Below are 15,063 nucleotides of genomic sequence, written 5' to 3' on the forward strand. Positions count from 1 at the left end.
CCCGCCTTGTAGCTGATTGAAATGTGTGATTCTCTGTTCCGGGAGTTGGACCAGAATAACAGACATCAAGGTGAAATCTTGAGGCACAAGCTTCTTGCTCATTCTGCAGAAGGATGGGTGCTGTCGATCTGGTGATTGGATCTGCGACTTCCGGGAAATCAACGAATTGACGGCACTCAGGACTCGATTAGAGTTTAACGCTCGGTCTTTCGCCTTCGTTTCACCACGCAAGGGTCCAGACAAGGACCAAAGATCTCCCACTTCTTTTGGATGCTGTGGACTTTTGAGATGGAAGATTGAGTGGCGTTGCCTCCTCATTTCTTTGAAATGAGGATTGATGATCGCAATGCCACGAGACGTATGTGGTTCCATCTGCATTTTGAAACTTGGTACACTGGCTGGGCTGTTCTGGCCACGCGTGATAAGAAAGAGGCTTGATGACGACGGATCGCACATGCGTTACTGATGCTCCGCTTTTCCGGACTGCTGTAAGCCGTATTCGAACTCGTTTCATGCTGCTAGAGAGGGTACTGGTATTCGTTAAAGGCTTCCTTTCGTGGAATCTCTGGTGATCACAAGATGTGTGTTAGTGATTGAAGCTTTACCTTCTGGTGGTCTGGGTAGAAGAGTTGATCCTCATAGTCTGCACAGTACCTTTCACTTCTGGGCCCCACAGTAGTAGTATCCACACCACTGGGCCGCATGTTTGGTGGTAATCGAATACCTGGGGGTAAATTCCCCGGACCGCGTCGAATGGTGACTGGCGCTGAAATGTCAATTCTGGCCCTTGCAAGGCCAATAGCAGGAGTCACCCATTCGCCGCAGCTACATTGCATGCCCTGCCATGCAAATTTTCCAATGTTGGAACCACAAGAAGGATTGGGACAGGTCAAGCGGCCAGATAGGGGGGCATCTTCAGAGGCAAGGCCAGTCAAGGTATCGGGCCCGTTGGGGAAAAGACTCGGGCGCATCCACGTCAACGGATTCAGAAAAATATGAGCACATTCAGAAATTACTGCAGCTTTGACATCTTGTTGAGCCCCATGAGGAACGGCAAACCGTGCGTTTGCTAGTTTACGCCTACCCATGGTGAGCACAGGGGGCGAATGCTTTCCTGTGAGGGAAAAAAAGAAACAAAAAAAATTGACTGACCTGCATTTGCGGCATTTAACCTCCACTGATTCGCTTGTGGCATCTGTGCGTTGTCGTGGCTGTTCATCTTCGAATAAGATAGATTTCATTTCAGGCGCACGCCCACAGGCGACGCTTTCTTCAACTTCTCGGCGATAGAGCCAGCGACTGTAAGATGGGTGCGAGACAACTTCTTTGGGACACCCCATTTGATGGTAAAGCTCGAGCTGGGCCATAAATCCGGAATTAGGCTCGCACAGCGGTCGAGATTCTCTGAGGAGAGCAAGAGCAGACTGCGGCGTGAAGACGCTTCGCTGACGATGGAGTAGATACGCGATGCAAATGGTTGCCGAGCGGGATTTCCCCATTGCGCTACATGCCGTCAGTTGCCTTGCGCGAGGAGATTTTTCAAGATAGACGGCATCTTTGCTCTCGGTGGGAATTCCCATGACGAAAGACGGCAAGGCAAGAGCGAAGCATCTTACTAACCAATGAACGAGCACCCCCCCCCCTGTTTCCAACCCAGATTGAATAAACTCGATGGCGGATGGGAAATGTTCCAGGAGATTTTCGTCCTCCACGTCATCGACATCAATATGGTGATGTTGGTAGTGCAGGAATGTATCATCTGTTGGCTGTAAACGTAGCACTGAGAGAACATGGGTGACGTTTGCTCTCCTCAGCGCAGCTTTGTTCTTCAGTGAGAAAATGCTGTATATTGACGAGTGGTCAGAACGGAGCTTGGTTCAACCAATCTTCCTATCCCTCTTCCTCATTCCCGGTCGGAGTATCATCACGAAAAGTAGCAAGGAAGGGTGAATGGTACCCACCCTCCGATATATATGTTGTGGCCGGGAACCTTGTTCATCGCCATCACGGGGTTGGGTTAACACAAGGCACAGAGGAAAGTTACAGAATGGTAGGAAGGTCTGGTGGGAGGGCCCGGAAGACTAGCGATACTGGTGCCGATGGAAGACTGCCAACTGTTGGCTTGGGACTCTCGATGCTGGATCGGGTCGTGAGGTGCAAATCCCAAGTTTGCCGAGCCTTCATGCCGAGGTCACGATGGCGTTGGTTGGCCTGGGCGAATTTGGGGTCACCTTGTGACCCAAGAGGAAACGGGGGCTCAGGGCAAGGGCAAGGGCTAGGGTCTCGTGACCGGTACCCCGCAGAACTGGGGAGAATCCTCTTTGTTCTGCCCAATAATAAGAATCGCTGAAAGCAAACAGCCGCCGTTGTCATCTGTGGATCGACTTTTTCTCCACGGCCAGCGTCCCCGAATCATTGTCGCGAGTGGTTCTTTCCTGGTGAATGAAGATTACCAACTTGTATTGCTTGCCATTCATACGAGTCGCCTCCTGCAATCCCAGGAAGTATCAAGCAAGATGGCTCTGGGGCGTCCAAAGTTCGACTCCACAAGTGCTTCAACCGGCTACCAAGGTAGCGACGAAATCTGAATGGAGAGCTTGGCTCTCCATCCCTCTACTTCGCAGTTTGGTCTTCTTTGCTTGACACGGGAGGCCAGTGCGAGTCGGGTCAAGCTCCAGGAAAATCTTTGGGCATCTCAAAAGTCGGAACCAGTCTCTTTCATGGGAATTTCGTCAACGAGCTTCCTGCGTCAGAAAAAAGTCAAGAGCGCATGGACGCTTGCCTGCGGGAAGTCCATCCATGGCGATGGTTTTCATCGCGTCGGCCCGTGATTGGTTTTCACTTGCCGCCAAGGCGTTGGACACTGGTTTCAGATTCGGACTTCTGAACAAAACGCCTGTCTGTGCGACATTGCTTGCTCCGGTTGGGCGCTGAGGGCTCAATGGCGTCTGATCTTCGCCGTTGTAACCATCGCTGTCGTTGCCCCTCTCCCTTTGTTTGGGATTTTTGCCTCGACCACCCAGCGGGAGTGAGAAGAGTCCTCCGTTTCGAAGTCGTCGAAGGCACCTCTTGACCCTCTCGATTTTGGAGCCAGTGGCCAAAAAAATTCTGACTGGGAAACACGGATGAGTTCAACAAGGCGTGGTTTCCTTACAAACCATTGCATCGAGACCTTGACTGCTGTCTGATGATGATTGTCTTGTTCATGATGAGGCGGGGCCGATTTGCAAGCTCTGAACTCAAAAAAATAATGATGCTTGTTGACTCGCTACGAAAAGCGGAAATGCCATGCTCTTCGAACCAAGCAGCCGTGAGGCGGATTGGATCCACCTCCGCCTCTCAACCCCAATCGTATTGGACGCACGGGACACTCTGCAGCCCGTTAAGGCTGACAACATCCTGTCCAAAATCGCGGCAAACCTTGCTTGAGCGAAGGTGCCACTGACAATCCCGAGGCGGCTTTCTTGTTGCCTTTCTCCTCCTTTGGAACCTTCTGGCTGACCCTTTTACTATCAGGGTCACTTTGAGTGCACCTTGGAAGGCGACTGAGACGCACTTGCGCAACTGATGCACCATTCTTAATGGTGTCAATTGGACAGGGATCAGCTTAATGGCGGTCTGGGAAGAGCATCAGCCAGCCCTCGAAAGGTGAGCATTCAGGAGCAGCTCAGTAAAATCATCTTCTCTTGCAGAGTAACCAATAGCAGACGTCAAAATGTCATTGGTACCATTCTTTTCTCCTCGCGGAAAAGAGGAGGGTGACTGGATTGCCTCCTGCTCTGTGGGCGCTCATGCGTCCCTGGGTGTTGTTCCACTGGTAGGAGCCAAGCCGCGATGAAAAGTGGCTGAAAGATGAGCGTTGCTCTTGGCATTCAACATTGAATCATTCCATCTTTTGAGACAGGACGTCAGTCTGGAAGCTTTCTCTGGACTCATCCTCATCACGAAGTTTGGTTCTTGTGTGGCGTCCCAAAAATTACAACGCGTGTTTGGATGTGTACGAAAATTACCAAGCAAACTGGAGCTGCCAGTGGAGTTGTTCAGGGTTCCAGAAAAATCGACTGTGAAGAGATGGGCACCGACTCTCTTACAATCATCCATGACCTCGGGAAAGAGAAGCGCGCCCCTCTTCGACCTCCATGTCCTCTGCCCCACCCTCTGCAAAGTCCGCAAAAGCAAAGAGAGCTGCATGAGTGGCCTTCTTGTTGCGAGTGGTTCCACCAGGCGCTCCAGATACATGCAGTGCTCCAGTGCTCTGATTTGGTGCTTCGTTACCCTGAACATGCACAGTTTATCCCTTCCCCCCACACAGCAGACAAGGAAAGAGCTCTTCTCGCACAGCAAAGCATCTTGCTCTCAGATCCAATCCATCAGATGATATGAGGATTGGCCCCGAGATGTCACCACAGAGGAGCGACAGAAAAGACGAGGGAATGACTGCCCAAGTGATCTGCTTCAACATCCACTTTTGCCACTGGTGGATCTTTTTATCTCTTGCGCCTTCGAGCTTTTCCAAGTCCTTCGTCCACCCCTGAAGGTGCTTCCTCCTCTGGTAAGGTCTCGCAGAGCCACAAGAACCAACTTCTTGAATCGATGCCCGTATTTGAAATTTCATTGAACTGACTGGCTTCCACGGATTGCTGGGAACGTCAGTCAGTTCCTCCCACGGATCCCCTTCTGCTCATCCTTGGAAGGCCTTGATTATGAGGGTCAGGGACGACACGTTATGAGAAGGTTTTGATTCGGGAACCCTGAACAAGGAAATGTCAAACGCAAATCAGAGAGAGATTGTGCCGCCGGATGTTGGTCCGTGGAGAGATTTGGGGGTTGAGTTTTTGAGATGTTCTGAGTTGAACAATTTTAAAGTTTGGAGAATGAGTGGGCTTTCTTGGATGATGTCAAGGCAGCTCTGGAGAAAATTTCAGAATCTTACCCTCCAGAGACGAATGGACATTTGAAGGAAGGACATGGAGCGTCAACCTTCCAATGGAGACGATCTGCCCAATTGAAGCCATGCCAGCTGCTAGGTTGCACTGCCTCACTCTCGAAGCTAACCTGTTTTGTACAACTTACCGCTCTCGATCTGGGAACCCATCGCTGGAACAACGCACAGCGTCGTGGCGCATCGTCGTCGGTTGGCCTTTGTAAGGCTGAATGAGTTTCTGTTGAAAACTTGAAGGTCTCCCTCCCTGCTCGTGCGGCGAGGCTTGAGGGAATCCTCGAGACAAGTCAGCCCTCTTCGATCCCGTATCAGAAGATGAGTTGTGGATGAGGAAGAGATGTCCAAACTCCTGCGGTGACCAATCCGTCAGGATATTCCGTCGATTCTGGATCATGCTCCGTCCTCTGGAGTCCGACGACATCTCCGATCCAGAGAACACACAGAAGAGGTACTGTCACATTCTCGGTGGGTTAAGACGACCCGCTTTTCCCAACTGCTGCCCATCATTGTCATCTTCAAGACGGCAGTCAGTGACCTCGTGGGACGAAAGACTGTCTTGCTTCGAATCGCGCAGGAATGTTGAGCGCAGACGCACCACTCCATCAGGCGTGGGATATCAGGAACGCAGCGTCTGAGGTAAGGCCAAAGCCGGAGATACCCTCCGTCGGAACTTCCAGTTGGAGGGAATACCATCTTTTGGAGCATCACCTCACTTGTTCTCGTCGTCACGTTCATGCTCCTGTAGGCTGACTTAGAGTTCGGCGATGTGTTGTTGTTCAGGCGAGAGAAAGTTGACGGGGGTGCGACTCAGGAGACTGAACATTATTTGGGATCATATGAATGTTTCTCTGGCAGAAATTTGGATTTGCAGCCTTGTTCCCGTCATGGAGGATCAAGGCTGTGGGAACGCAAGGCTCCACGAGATGGAGTGTCGCAAAACAGGTCTGTAACTTTGCAGCGGATGTAATTTCCAACTGTGGGGGCTTTTTTCAAATCTGGCTCAATACCGCAACAAGGCACGCCTTGCTTGAGTCGTTACTAGGAATCCGCCAACTCCAGATCTTCAAATACGAAGGCTGGTTGTCTTGTCAAGTTGTAACGATCAATGCAGGTTGCTCAGTCTGCCTCTTAAGTGATTCTCAGTCCCCGACTCTTTTCCCACCCTGCAACTCAATCCTGCGCGAGGCACATCGCTCCAGTCAGCATCCTTGCCCGGTGCGCCAGAGAAGGGCTCAGAAAGGAGGACAGACAGCCTGCGTCAGAGAACCGCCGCCAGACCCTGAAAAGAATACTTTCCAGCTCTTCCCATTCTTCCTTCCTCCAGCTTGTAGGAACCAGTGAGGCAGTGGGTTGCACCGCCATTATCCCACCTTTTCTCTGTCTCTCCAGGCAACTCCCCGTTGTCTTATTTCGACCTTCTTGAGCCTTGCGGCGTTGCTGAAGGTACTTCTTTCCCGAGTCTCGCCCTCCCGCTGCGTCGCCTCCTCAACTCGGCTCCGTCAGCGCCTCCCATCGCCAGCTCCATCCATGCTTGCTCACTCCTTCTCTCCCTCGGTTTCGTCAGAGCGGTGCATTTGACACGCGCTCCGGCCTACTTAACATAATTTCTTCTTCCGATTTTGTCGAACCTTGCCGTCACAGACTTTGGGGTTTTGGAATCCACAGCAGCGCCTACGAAGGAGAGCGCATCGCAGAGCTTCGTCTCAACACTCCTTGGTGCCAATAATATTTCTTCCCACCGGGGCATTGCAGACACAGCCCTGTCTCCTGTTGCATTCCTTTCTTGCACCTTACCACCATTTCTGTGTCAACCAAGAACAATTGTCCGCCAACCAATTCTCCAGCATGTCCGCTGAATCTTACACACTTACTCTTCATCGTCAATAAGTTGCCGCCGCCTGGCAGATTGATGGCTCTGAACTCGTTCGCCAGCCCAATCTCGACTGTTGCACATTGCCGCTGACTTTCAAGCATCTGAAGAAGCTGAAACGAGGGGTCAGGGGAAAAAACTTACTTTTACTCACAGTAAGTTTGCCCCCGTTGTTGCCATCCCGACTCCCAATCCCTAACTTGTTTATCTACATTCAAGTAGTTGTCATCGGGGCTCTTTCCCAGCACAACCTCCGTTGGATTGCTGTATCGCATTTTACTGCAACTAAATCAACTGCTTTGGATAGACTGGGGTCTAGAAGCGGGATCTTCTATAACTCCGTTGGAAGCTGGATCTGTTCCTTTTCTTTCGCATCTCCATAGGGCTTACTGACGGTCCGAAGTCGCTCCTTTCAACTTTTTCTCGGTTAACTCAATTCGTGTCTATTCTACACGACGTCGCTCTTTCTGATATCGATGAGTAACCCTAGGCTGCCTCTATTTTCTGTACGATGGAATTTCCTCGGCTTTCGCCCCCGTCGATCAACATCCACGACTTCAACGGCAGTCATATATCTACCGCGAGAGGCCCGTTCACCATGCCTGGTCAGTCATTCCCATCCCAAGGACCCGTGCCGATCAGGTCAAACCCTATGAACAACTTTGCGCCGCCACCACTACCACCCCCTCCACGGATCAGTGATCTGGAGAATGGGTATGATGCGGGTTGGATACACGCGAACTCTAGGCTACAGCCCGGGTCCACAAAGCTTGCGCCTATCAATCCCAACTCTAGTTTATTTGGTGACCACCGTCGCCCAGAGTATCCAGCACCTCGGAGTGACCGGATGGCGCTGGATGATTTAGATGGTAGACAGAGTGGCTTACCTGCTTCGAGGAGTCCGGAAGCGCATATAAAGATTGAGCCGCCGCCACCAGTTGATGAGGGTTTCCGAAACTCTGTCTCTACCAACAACTCTGCATCGATGTGAGTACTTCCAGTTCGCATATTTCCTTTCGTCCCGGATATCACAGTCTATTCGCGGTTCTGTTCTGTGGGGAGACTAACTAACCCTCAAGCAGCCTCAAAGGCGAACAGCATTTTTCCCGGCGGAGTGTGAAGGACTTATCGGATGCCTATGATCAGCACCTCTTATCCAAGATTGGAAAGCCTCTCTCTCCACCACAATCTGTTAGTCTCGGAACGGAGAACAAAGGCCCCCTGTCGACTCTTCCAATTGGTTCAAGGGGCTTCGCAAGCTTGCCTTCGCCGGCTGGTTCTGAAGTGGCGTCCCTTGGTGTTGGATGGTCAGGCCCTTCCCACTCCGGCGGTGTATCACCAGGCGCCAAGGTTGGGTGGAGAGATTATATTGGGCGTCGAAGTCCAAGTGTCGAAAGCAATGCGCCGTCTTCTACGCTAGACTATGAACATTCCCCGTTTTCCCGAGATAGCCGTCCTAAGGGCCGAATTACTCCGCAGTATGACGAGTTCTCCAGCCTTCCCAGTCGGTCAAACCGAGGAAGCTACGATCAGAGCATTGTTTCGGATATGGAAGGAGAGTTCTCGACGGATGAGTCCCTACCGTCACGCTTATTCAGTGTCCGAGAGGCGACACCACCTTATTTGGAAGCATCTAGATCCGGGATGAAAAGAAGGGCGTCTTCACCCCCTCGCGAGCCCATAGGCAACGATAAGCATGCGCTGCACACGACTACAAGCAACGGCGACCTCTCCCAAAGAAGAACCACCGGTCATCCGTTCGGGAACAGCTTATCGGTAAGTAGCGGCTATACTCCGAGCTATGGAAGTCTTTCGGCTGCCTCGTCTGTGAGCTTGCGAACTACCTCGTCATATTCATCAGCAGCTCCTTCAATAGGCAGCAGTATCACGGCGGCGTCGACGTATGACCGCTCATCTGGAGGTATATCACCAAAATCTGACCTTGATGCGTTTCACGAGAAATCCCTCATGAATCCAAGCTCAGCGGCCGCGCTGTCTGCCCAAATAGCCGCACAGAATACCCAGGACGTTGGGTCTATTGAGTCGTCCCGCGGAAACCCAAGAAAGATGTCCTTCCAGACCAACTTGAGTTTGACCAAGCCGGCAGCACCGAAAATTGGTGGCCTATATATTTGTGATTGCTGCCCAAAGAAGCCGAAGAAATTTGATAGCCCTGAAGACCTCCGGTAAGTCCAATTTACGGCATCTGAACACTAGATTCTAATGTGTAATAGTGTCCATGCCATGGAGAAACAATACTCTTGCCAATATTGCAACAATAGATTCAAGAACAAGAACGAGGCCGAACGGCACCAGAATTCCCTTCATCTACGGCGTCACTCTTGGTCCTGTGCTGCGCTGCCGGGTTACCAGGCAGCGTTCCATCCATCTCCATCACCGTCTGGCCAAACAGGTTCGGGTGCATCTTACGACAGCTGTGGGTATTGCGGTGAAGAGTTTCCGAATTTCCCACAGCCGGATTGGGACCAGCGATTTGAGCATCTCACTGCGGTCCATAAGTTTGGGGAGTGCAACAACTCGAAGAAGTTCTTCCGCGCGGACCACTTTCGGCAGCATCTGAAACATAGTCATGCAGGAACCAGCGGGAAATGGACCAACATCTTGGAGAACGCCTGCATGAAGGAAGAAGCACCACCTGAGGCTCTGAATCAGGGCAGTGGAGCCGAGTCACCAAGTAACAAGGTTAACGACATCATCAGGGACTGCTGACAACCAATGTGCCCCCTAGAGCATAGAGGAGCGCATTCAGCACCCTGCCTTCTCATCTTGAACCTTGGCCAGGTTCTTCTTTCCATATTCACGAAGTGGAGGTGAAATATATTAGAAGTACCTGTTCGGTACTGTGAATATAGAAAGACATCAAAAAAGACAACTTCTCCCATGGCAGATGACGTAAAGCAAAAATTCTGAACATTTACGTGACATGATCTATTCTCCTATTCTTTGATCTATATTAATTTACCCGGAGCGCTTCGGTAATTGACATAGTGGAGTTTGGCCTCGGAATCTCGGAGGTGTTTTCTGGTCCTGGCCGTAGGCGCGAAGGAAGAAGACTGCTACTTGATATATATTGGGGTTGTTCAAGGTATCTTTGTTTGCAGGTCTTCACTCTGGATGCTTTTTTTTTTTTGTCTGGCTAGGGATTGATGTCGCAAGTACTTGGCCTTTGCGAGCGAGCAGTCACATCATTGTTGGTGCCAGATGCTTGGCCCGGGGCTCCAACTTCGGGAGCTGCAAGTGGTGCATAGACAGGCACAGCACAGGACCGATTGCTGTCTTCGGGATCTGTATATAGATGGGTGGACTTTGACATATCCTTATGAGCAGTTTGTAGAATACAAATAGTTCAAAACGGTCATAGTATCCTCCATTATTGAGCACGTAGTAAATCAGAGCCAGAAATGACAAAACACCTGACTAATGCAGTAAAAGTAACTACGAGTAGTACCCGACCTTTCGACATTATCGTTATATTGCCAGAAAAAGGGCTCAGGTAGATCAAGGGGATGGATGTCGCAAGGGCAGATTCGGGGCAGGCATATATGGTCATTCAATATGTCGTGGGAGGGTGACTTTACTCCTCAACCACCCCCGCTGCCTCCCGCGCTAGGCGCAGGTCCTTCCCTACCAGTCCAACATCCTTGTAGTAGGGTTTAAATGCGACTAAAAGGCTCGCGAGAGAGCCCTTTAACGTAGCAATGACGAGCTCCACATCCGGAATACGACGGGCCTCTGCTTGCGCAGTCGGGTTGCTCGACGGTGGGAAGTTGGCGTCAGTCCAGTGGATATCTAGACCGCCATGGGCGAACTGTTCAAGGGCTACGGTTGTTTCTGTCAAGAGGCGAGCGACACCTGGTACATCGACTTGGACTTTTCCGTAGGGGTCTTCCTGGAGACTGGCGATGAGGAGGCGCGTGAGGGATTCGATGGAGTCAATGATGGAGGATAGGCTTGTTGTGGGTGTGCCGAGGACGATGCCAGATAGGCGGCGAGCATAGGTTTGTCGAATAAGTAGACCGGCCGGGGAACGGAGGATCCGGGCAAGAACAGGGTGAATAGTCTCGGGTTTGCTGAGGGAGGTACCGGTGAGCAGCTTGATATCCTGGGAGCCGAGTAGCTTCTGTTTACGCTCGGGGCTGAGGACGATGGAAGAAGCGCGGTCGAAAGCATCGCGAGCTCGGGCTCGGGCCTTCGGTGTCCAGTCAGGGGACTCGCCTAATGACCGTAGGGTTTTACTAAACCCTTCCCCTAGCTTTCCCTGGGTTGTCGTGGGTTTGGGAGAAGAAGCGAAGATGTTGTCTGTTTTTGGTGAGTCGGTCAATCGAGGCAAGGTATGAATAACCAGCTCGGACTTCTCATCTGATGATGGCTTGGAGCTCGGAAGTGCCGGTTTCTCCTCATTGATCCGAGTCGAGATGCCTTTGATTATTTCCGTGGAAGATTCTAGGATCTGAGCCCACGCGGATCCTCCTTCGCGATCAATATCATTGAAAATAGCCTTCCGACGCTCGGGGAACTGTTGGCTGATGAAACACAGCTCCCAGAATGCGAAAGCTCGAACGGTTTCCTTCTTTGCTTTCAACCCATTCAGCAAGCTGCCGTTGGGGTCCTTGGCTTCTCCGGTCAAAGGCTGACCCCGTTTCAAAGGTTCCCGACTTAGGAATACCGAGAACAACAAGTTCGTGGTTTGCCAAAGTAGAATCAGAAGCCCGCCTGAGATTAATGTCCGAGTAATCAGAAGTGGGTTGACTGGAGGAATGATTCCGGGGGGGTCGGCTGCAGATCGAGGGAAATCCCAGAAAAGCTTAGCAAAGGACATAGTGTAGCTCCATGCTCGGCGTCTGAGAAAGAAAGTGTATGCTACCGGACAAACAGCAGCTACAAGCGCGCTTCTTAAAAGGCCATCTCTGAGAAGAGGAGGGAGTCCGGCCTGAATGCGTTTTGAAACAGCCTCTGTTGGATGTGTCTTCTGTTCTACATTATTGGCGGCTCGATTTGCGAGAGTTATGGGCACACGATCGTAGTCGAGATAGAGATGAGCTACCGATTGCGCGATCGCTAACAGCATGTGATACGTATAGATATAAATTGGGCGTTCGTTAAGGCTTGCGCGCTCGTGAGGACTATTCTAATTAGCTCGAGTGGAAACTAATCAGAAAAGAGGATTCGTAGTACGTACCTGCCTCGCTTAACCCATTCTAAATGTGCGCTAACGGGCGATGACCATTTGTACACCTCACTGAACCACCATGCAGAGAAGATATACCAGCCGAACGTCTGGAGGACGTGGAGGGGAAAGAGGTATTTTAAGGTGTGGATTGCAGAGCCAGTCGTCCTGGAGCCGATGTGCATCTGACCAACCCGGAGCACAAAGATGGAAAGGGATGATATGAAAAGAAGGACGGTTCGAATGCCGCATGCTCCGATCGGAAAAACGGCCCAAAAGACTGGATGGTTCCTGATTAGGATTGCTGCTGGCAGACACTGATGGATTTCCAGGTTAAGAGGAGCACTTACACGAAGATTTGTCGCCAATAAAGATCGAGATAAGGTAACAGACCAGTAGAGACAGAGCTGAAGCATGCACAAATCTCCGGTGTAGTGCAGACGTCAGGATGCGCCGGTATGGGCGAGGCTTTGCGGCGACCATGGTGCGAAGCTATAGAAGATTTGAATGCAGGATCTCGAGGGAGAAGGGAGCAATGGCAATTTCACAGCATGGTCGTAGAGGCGGAAGAACCCTGTCATCAGTTACGGCACTGGATGGAATTGCAAGAACGAGATGTTTCCTTAGGCGACAGCGAGTCCGGCGAGTTTAGCGGCTTGAATGAAGCTTTTCTGGGCGAGACCATCAAAACACACCAGCCACACATCGTTGATCAGGTGATTTTAACTAGCCACAGGACTCTGATGTCACGTCATGTGAGTGGAGCCTGCAGATCCGGGCATCAACGCAACCTGCAGGCAGCTACCTCGTGCCTAGTATTATCTTCCCCAACCTCGTGTGTTGAGTTCACCCGTCGCTCATTCTTCGGTCTCACTTCCCTCGCTACAGTATGTCGTTCGATCGCTTGAATTCCCTTGAGGCTCAGCCCACAACATATCGGCGCTCGGACGACCCACAATACCATGATGATCCCGAGTTCCAGCGTCTCACCGAGTCACTCTCAAACCAGCTCTTCACGCTGACCTCTAATATCACCCGCTTGTCGGACCAGATCGCTCTTCTTGGGACGAAGCGCGACACAGACCGGGTGCGAGAGCGAGTTCATAACCTCCTCGAGCAGACTCGCGCGGGCTTCAGGGAAGTTGGAGAAGGAATCAAGAAGGTCCAGACTTGGGAGGACGTTAACGTATGTCACCCTGATGATTGAAGCCATTTAACCCATTCAGAAGTTTCTCTAATATATTCTCCCTAGCCTTCTCAAAAATGGACACAGCAGAAGCTATCAACAGAATTCAAGGTAACGCTAGAAGAGTTCCAAACGGTTCAACGGCGTGCTCTGGAAAAGCAACGTGCATCTGCAGTCGCTGCACGGACCGCCGTGGATGAAGCGGAACATCCAACCGAGAGCGGCTTTCGCCAGGAACAGCAGCAACTACTGGAAGAGCAACCACGCTTGGCAAACCAAGATGAAGTCGACTTCCAAGAGGCCCTCATCATCGAACGTGAAACCGAGATCCGAAACATTGAGCAGAGTGTTGGCGAATTGAACGAGTTGTTCCGGGACGTCGCTCATATCGTCCATGAGCAAGGTGGGCAGCTCGACATTATCAGCGAGAACGTCGAGCGAGTTCATACCGACACGCGGGGCGCAAATGTTGAGCTCCGCGGTGCCAGCCGGTATCAGAAGAATGCCCGAAACAAGGCTTGCTGCCTACTCGTCATTCTTGCTGTCATCTTGGCCATTATAATTCTGGCAGCTGTTCTTGGCTGAGCTCTTATGCCCCCTCCTTGAAGCTTCCGATAGGACCCGATTCGAGCTTTTCTTTTGTCCTTTATGATATCCTCCCTTGTACAGTTGATGTGTGATCATGATTGCGTTTCTATGGCTGGTGATGTGGTTCCCTTGACGATTATTCCATTGTTTCAGGCGTCTGGAGTGGATATTCTATTTCTGTCTGCTATGTTTTGCGTGTCCTGATATCATACATAGCCTCCGTGTTATACATATAATACGTTGAATGACCCCAAGCCAATGCCCAAACTCCGCTTGCTACTATATTCAGACCCAAAAAAAGGGGAAAAGGGAAGATAGTGGTAGGAGAGTTCGTGCCTCAGATTCCAGTAAAACGTCTGAACCTCATCACGCAGCCTTCCCAAGAATTTAGTTTTGGCCGCACATCGAGATAGAAGCTAAGTTTTCCTGGGCCGGCATTGCTAGCTAGCCCAGTGCCACCGCTCCCTCCCACAGACTTACCCTGGTAGAAATCAATCACATATTCGATACGCTCCCCGCCGCATCGCTCTACCACCCAGTCATGTCGATCGAAGGGGAGCTGATAGCCCATCAGGTTATTGATGCGAGCCCGAGGACTGAGAAATTCCGACTCCGCGCCCAGCCCGCGGAACGAGTACAGTTTCGGCCCACCGCATTTCTTGCTTCCAGGATCCGAGCTGGGCACTCGACGCTCCCATTCTAGAATCTGTTGCCAGGCGCGCTCGTTGACGGCGTTATGAATCGGTATGATGGACGCTACCGATGTCGCTAGCTCTGATGGAGAAGTTACTGAGGCCGGTGTGTTGCCCTTGCGCATTAGGGCCTCAAAAAACTGCCGCTCCGATGGATAAATCCAATTTCCCGTCGACTTGTCGTGGCCCGTTTCGGCTTCGGCGTTTGAGGGGGTGCCATGCGACGCTGTCGGTAATGAGTATGGTGATGCGGTGGGACGTTCGGGTGGCAGACTTGAGTCGGGATTGAGGGCTCGCGGTATGCTGCTTATTTCACGATCTGTGGAGAGTGGTCGCTGTAATTTCGTTGGAGAGTTTCCCTCTTCGGAAGGTAGAGGATGAGGTGCGCCTCGGGGGGGCCCTTTATGTTGTTGAAGCCATGTCTCTCGGGTTTTATGATCAACGGGGCATGTGGCAGCCGGAGCTGAAGCGGGCGGAGGGGATACCGGGGTGCTTGCGCCCGTACCCATTGGAAGGGTGACTCGAGAATACGAAAGGAATGATGAGTCTGGTGGTGATCCTGCTGCTGGGAAATGCGAAAAACACGCAAGCAAATCC

At 51.4% G+C, this 15,063-nt stretch overlaps 5 protein-coding genes across 5 annotated transcripts; 2 read left to right on the forward strand and 3 right to left on the reverse strand.

Moving 5' to 3' along the window:
• Window positions 1–226: 226 nt before the first annotated feature.
• On the reverse strand, window positions 227–2,296 carry dspC (dual specificity phosphatase YVH1). The gene is made up of 5 exons (XM_071035317.1): window positions 1,962–2,296; window positions 1,621–1,842; window positions 1,153–1,503; window positions 655–1,080; window positions 227–565 (listed from the first exon to the last, which is right to left on the reverse strand). The coding sequence occupies exons 1-5, from the start codon at window positions 2,003–2,005 to the stop codon at window positions 541–543; spliced, it is 1,068 nt and encodes a 355-aa protein (XP_070886886.1). The 5' UTR covers window positions 2,006–2,296; the 3' UTR covers window positions 227–540.
• Window positions 2,297–7,323: 5,027 nt separating this feature from the next.
• znfA (putative C2H2 finger domain protein) lies at window positions 7,324–10,276 on the forward strand (the record flags this gene model as incomplete). Its single annotated transcript, XM_071034232.1, has 3 exons — window positions 7,324–7,799; window positions 7,895–8,998; window positions 9,047–10,276. The coding sequence occupies 3 exons, from the start codon at window positions 7,324–7,326 to the stop codon at window positions 9,540–9,542; spliced, it is 2,076 nt and encodes a 691-aa protein (XP_070886887.1). The 3' UTR covers window positions 9,543–10,276.
• Window positions 10,277–12,650, reverse strand: BJX67DRAFT_69536 (nucleoporin NDC1). Its single transcript, XM_071035316.1, has 3 exons — window positions 12,351–12,650; window positions 12,013–12,280; window positions 10,277–11,956 (listed from the first exon to the last, which is right to left on the reverse strand). The coding sequence occupies exons 1-3, from the start codon at window positions 12,481–12,483 to the stop codon at window positions 10,408–10,410; spliced, it is 1,950 nt and encodes a 649-aa protein (XP_070886888.1). The 5' UTR covers window positions 12,484–12,650; the 3' UTR covers window positions 10,277–10,407.
• Window positions 12,651–12,815: 165 nt separating this feature from the next.
• BJX67DRAFT_70301 (SNAP receptor PEP12) lies at window positions 12,816–13,941 on the forward strand. The gene is made up of 2 exons (XM_071035320.1): window positions 12,816–13,186; window positions 13,253–13,941. Exons 1-2 carry the CDS (start codon window positions 12,890–12,892, stop codon window positions 13,769–13,771), a joined length of 816 nt encoding a protein of 271 aa, XP_070886889.1. The 5' UTR covers window positions 12,816–12,889; the 3' UTR covers window positions 13,772–13,941.
• On the reverse strand, window positions 13,873–15,034 carry BJX67DRAFT_70306 (cytochrome c1 heme lyase CYT2). The gene has a single exon (XM_071035321.1). The coding sequence runs from the start codon at window positions 14,973–14,975 to the stop codon at window positions 14,112–14,114; it is 864 nt and encodes a 287-aa protein (XP_070886890.1). The 5' UTR covers window positions 14,976–15,034; the 3' UTR covers window positions 13,873–14,111.
• Window positions 15,035–15,063: the final 29 nt, after the last annotated feature.

The sequence above is a fragment of the Aspergillus lucknowensis genome (genome assembly GCF_044049455.1).
Source record: "Aspergillus lucknowensis strain CBS 449.75 chromosome Unknown BJX67scaffold_16, whole genome shotgun sequence".
NCBI lineage: Eukaryota > Fungi > Ascomycota > Eurotiomycetes > Eurotiales > Aspergillaceae > Aspergillus > Aspergillus lucknowensis.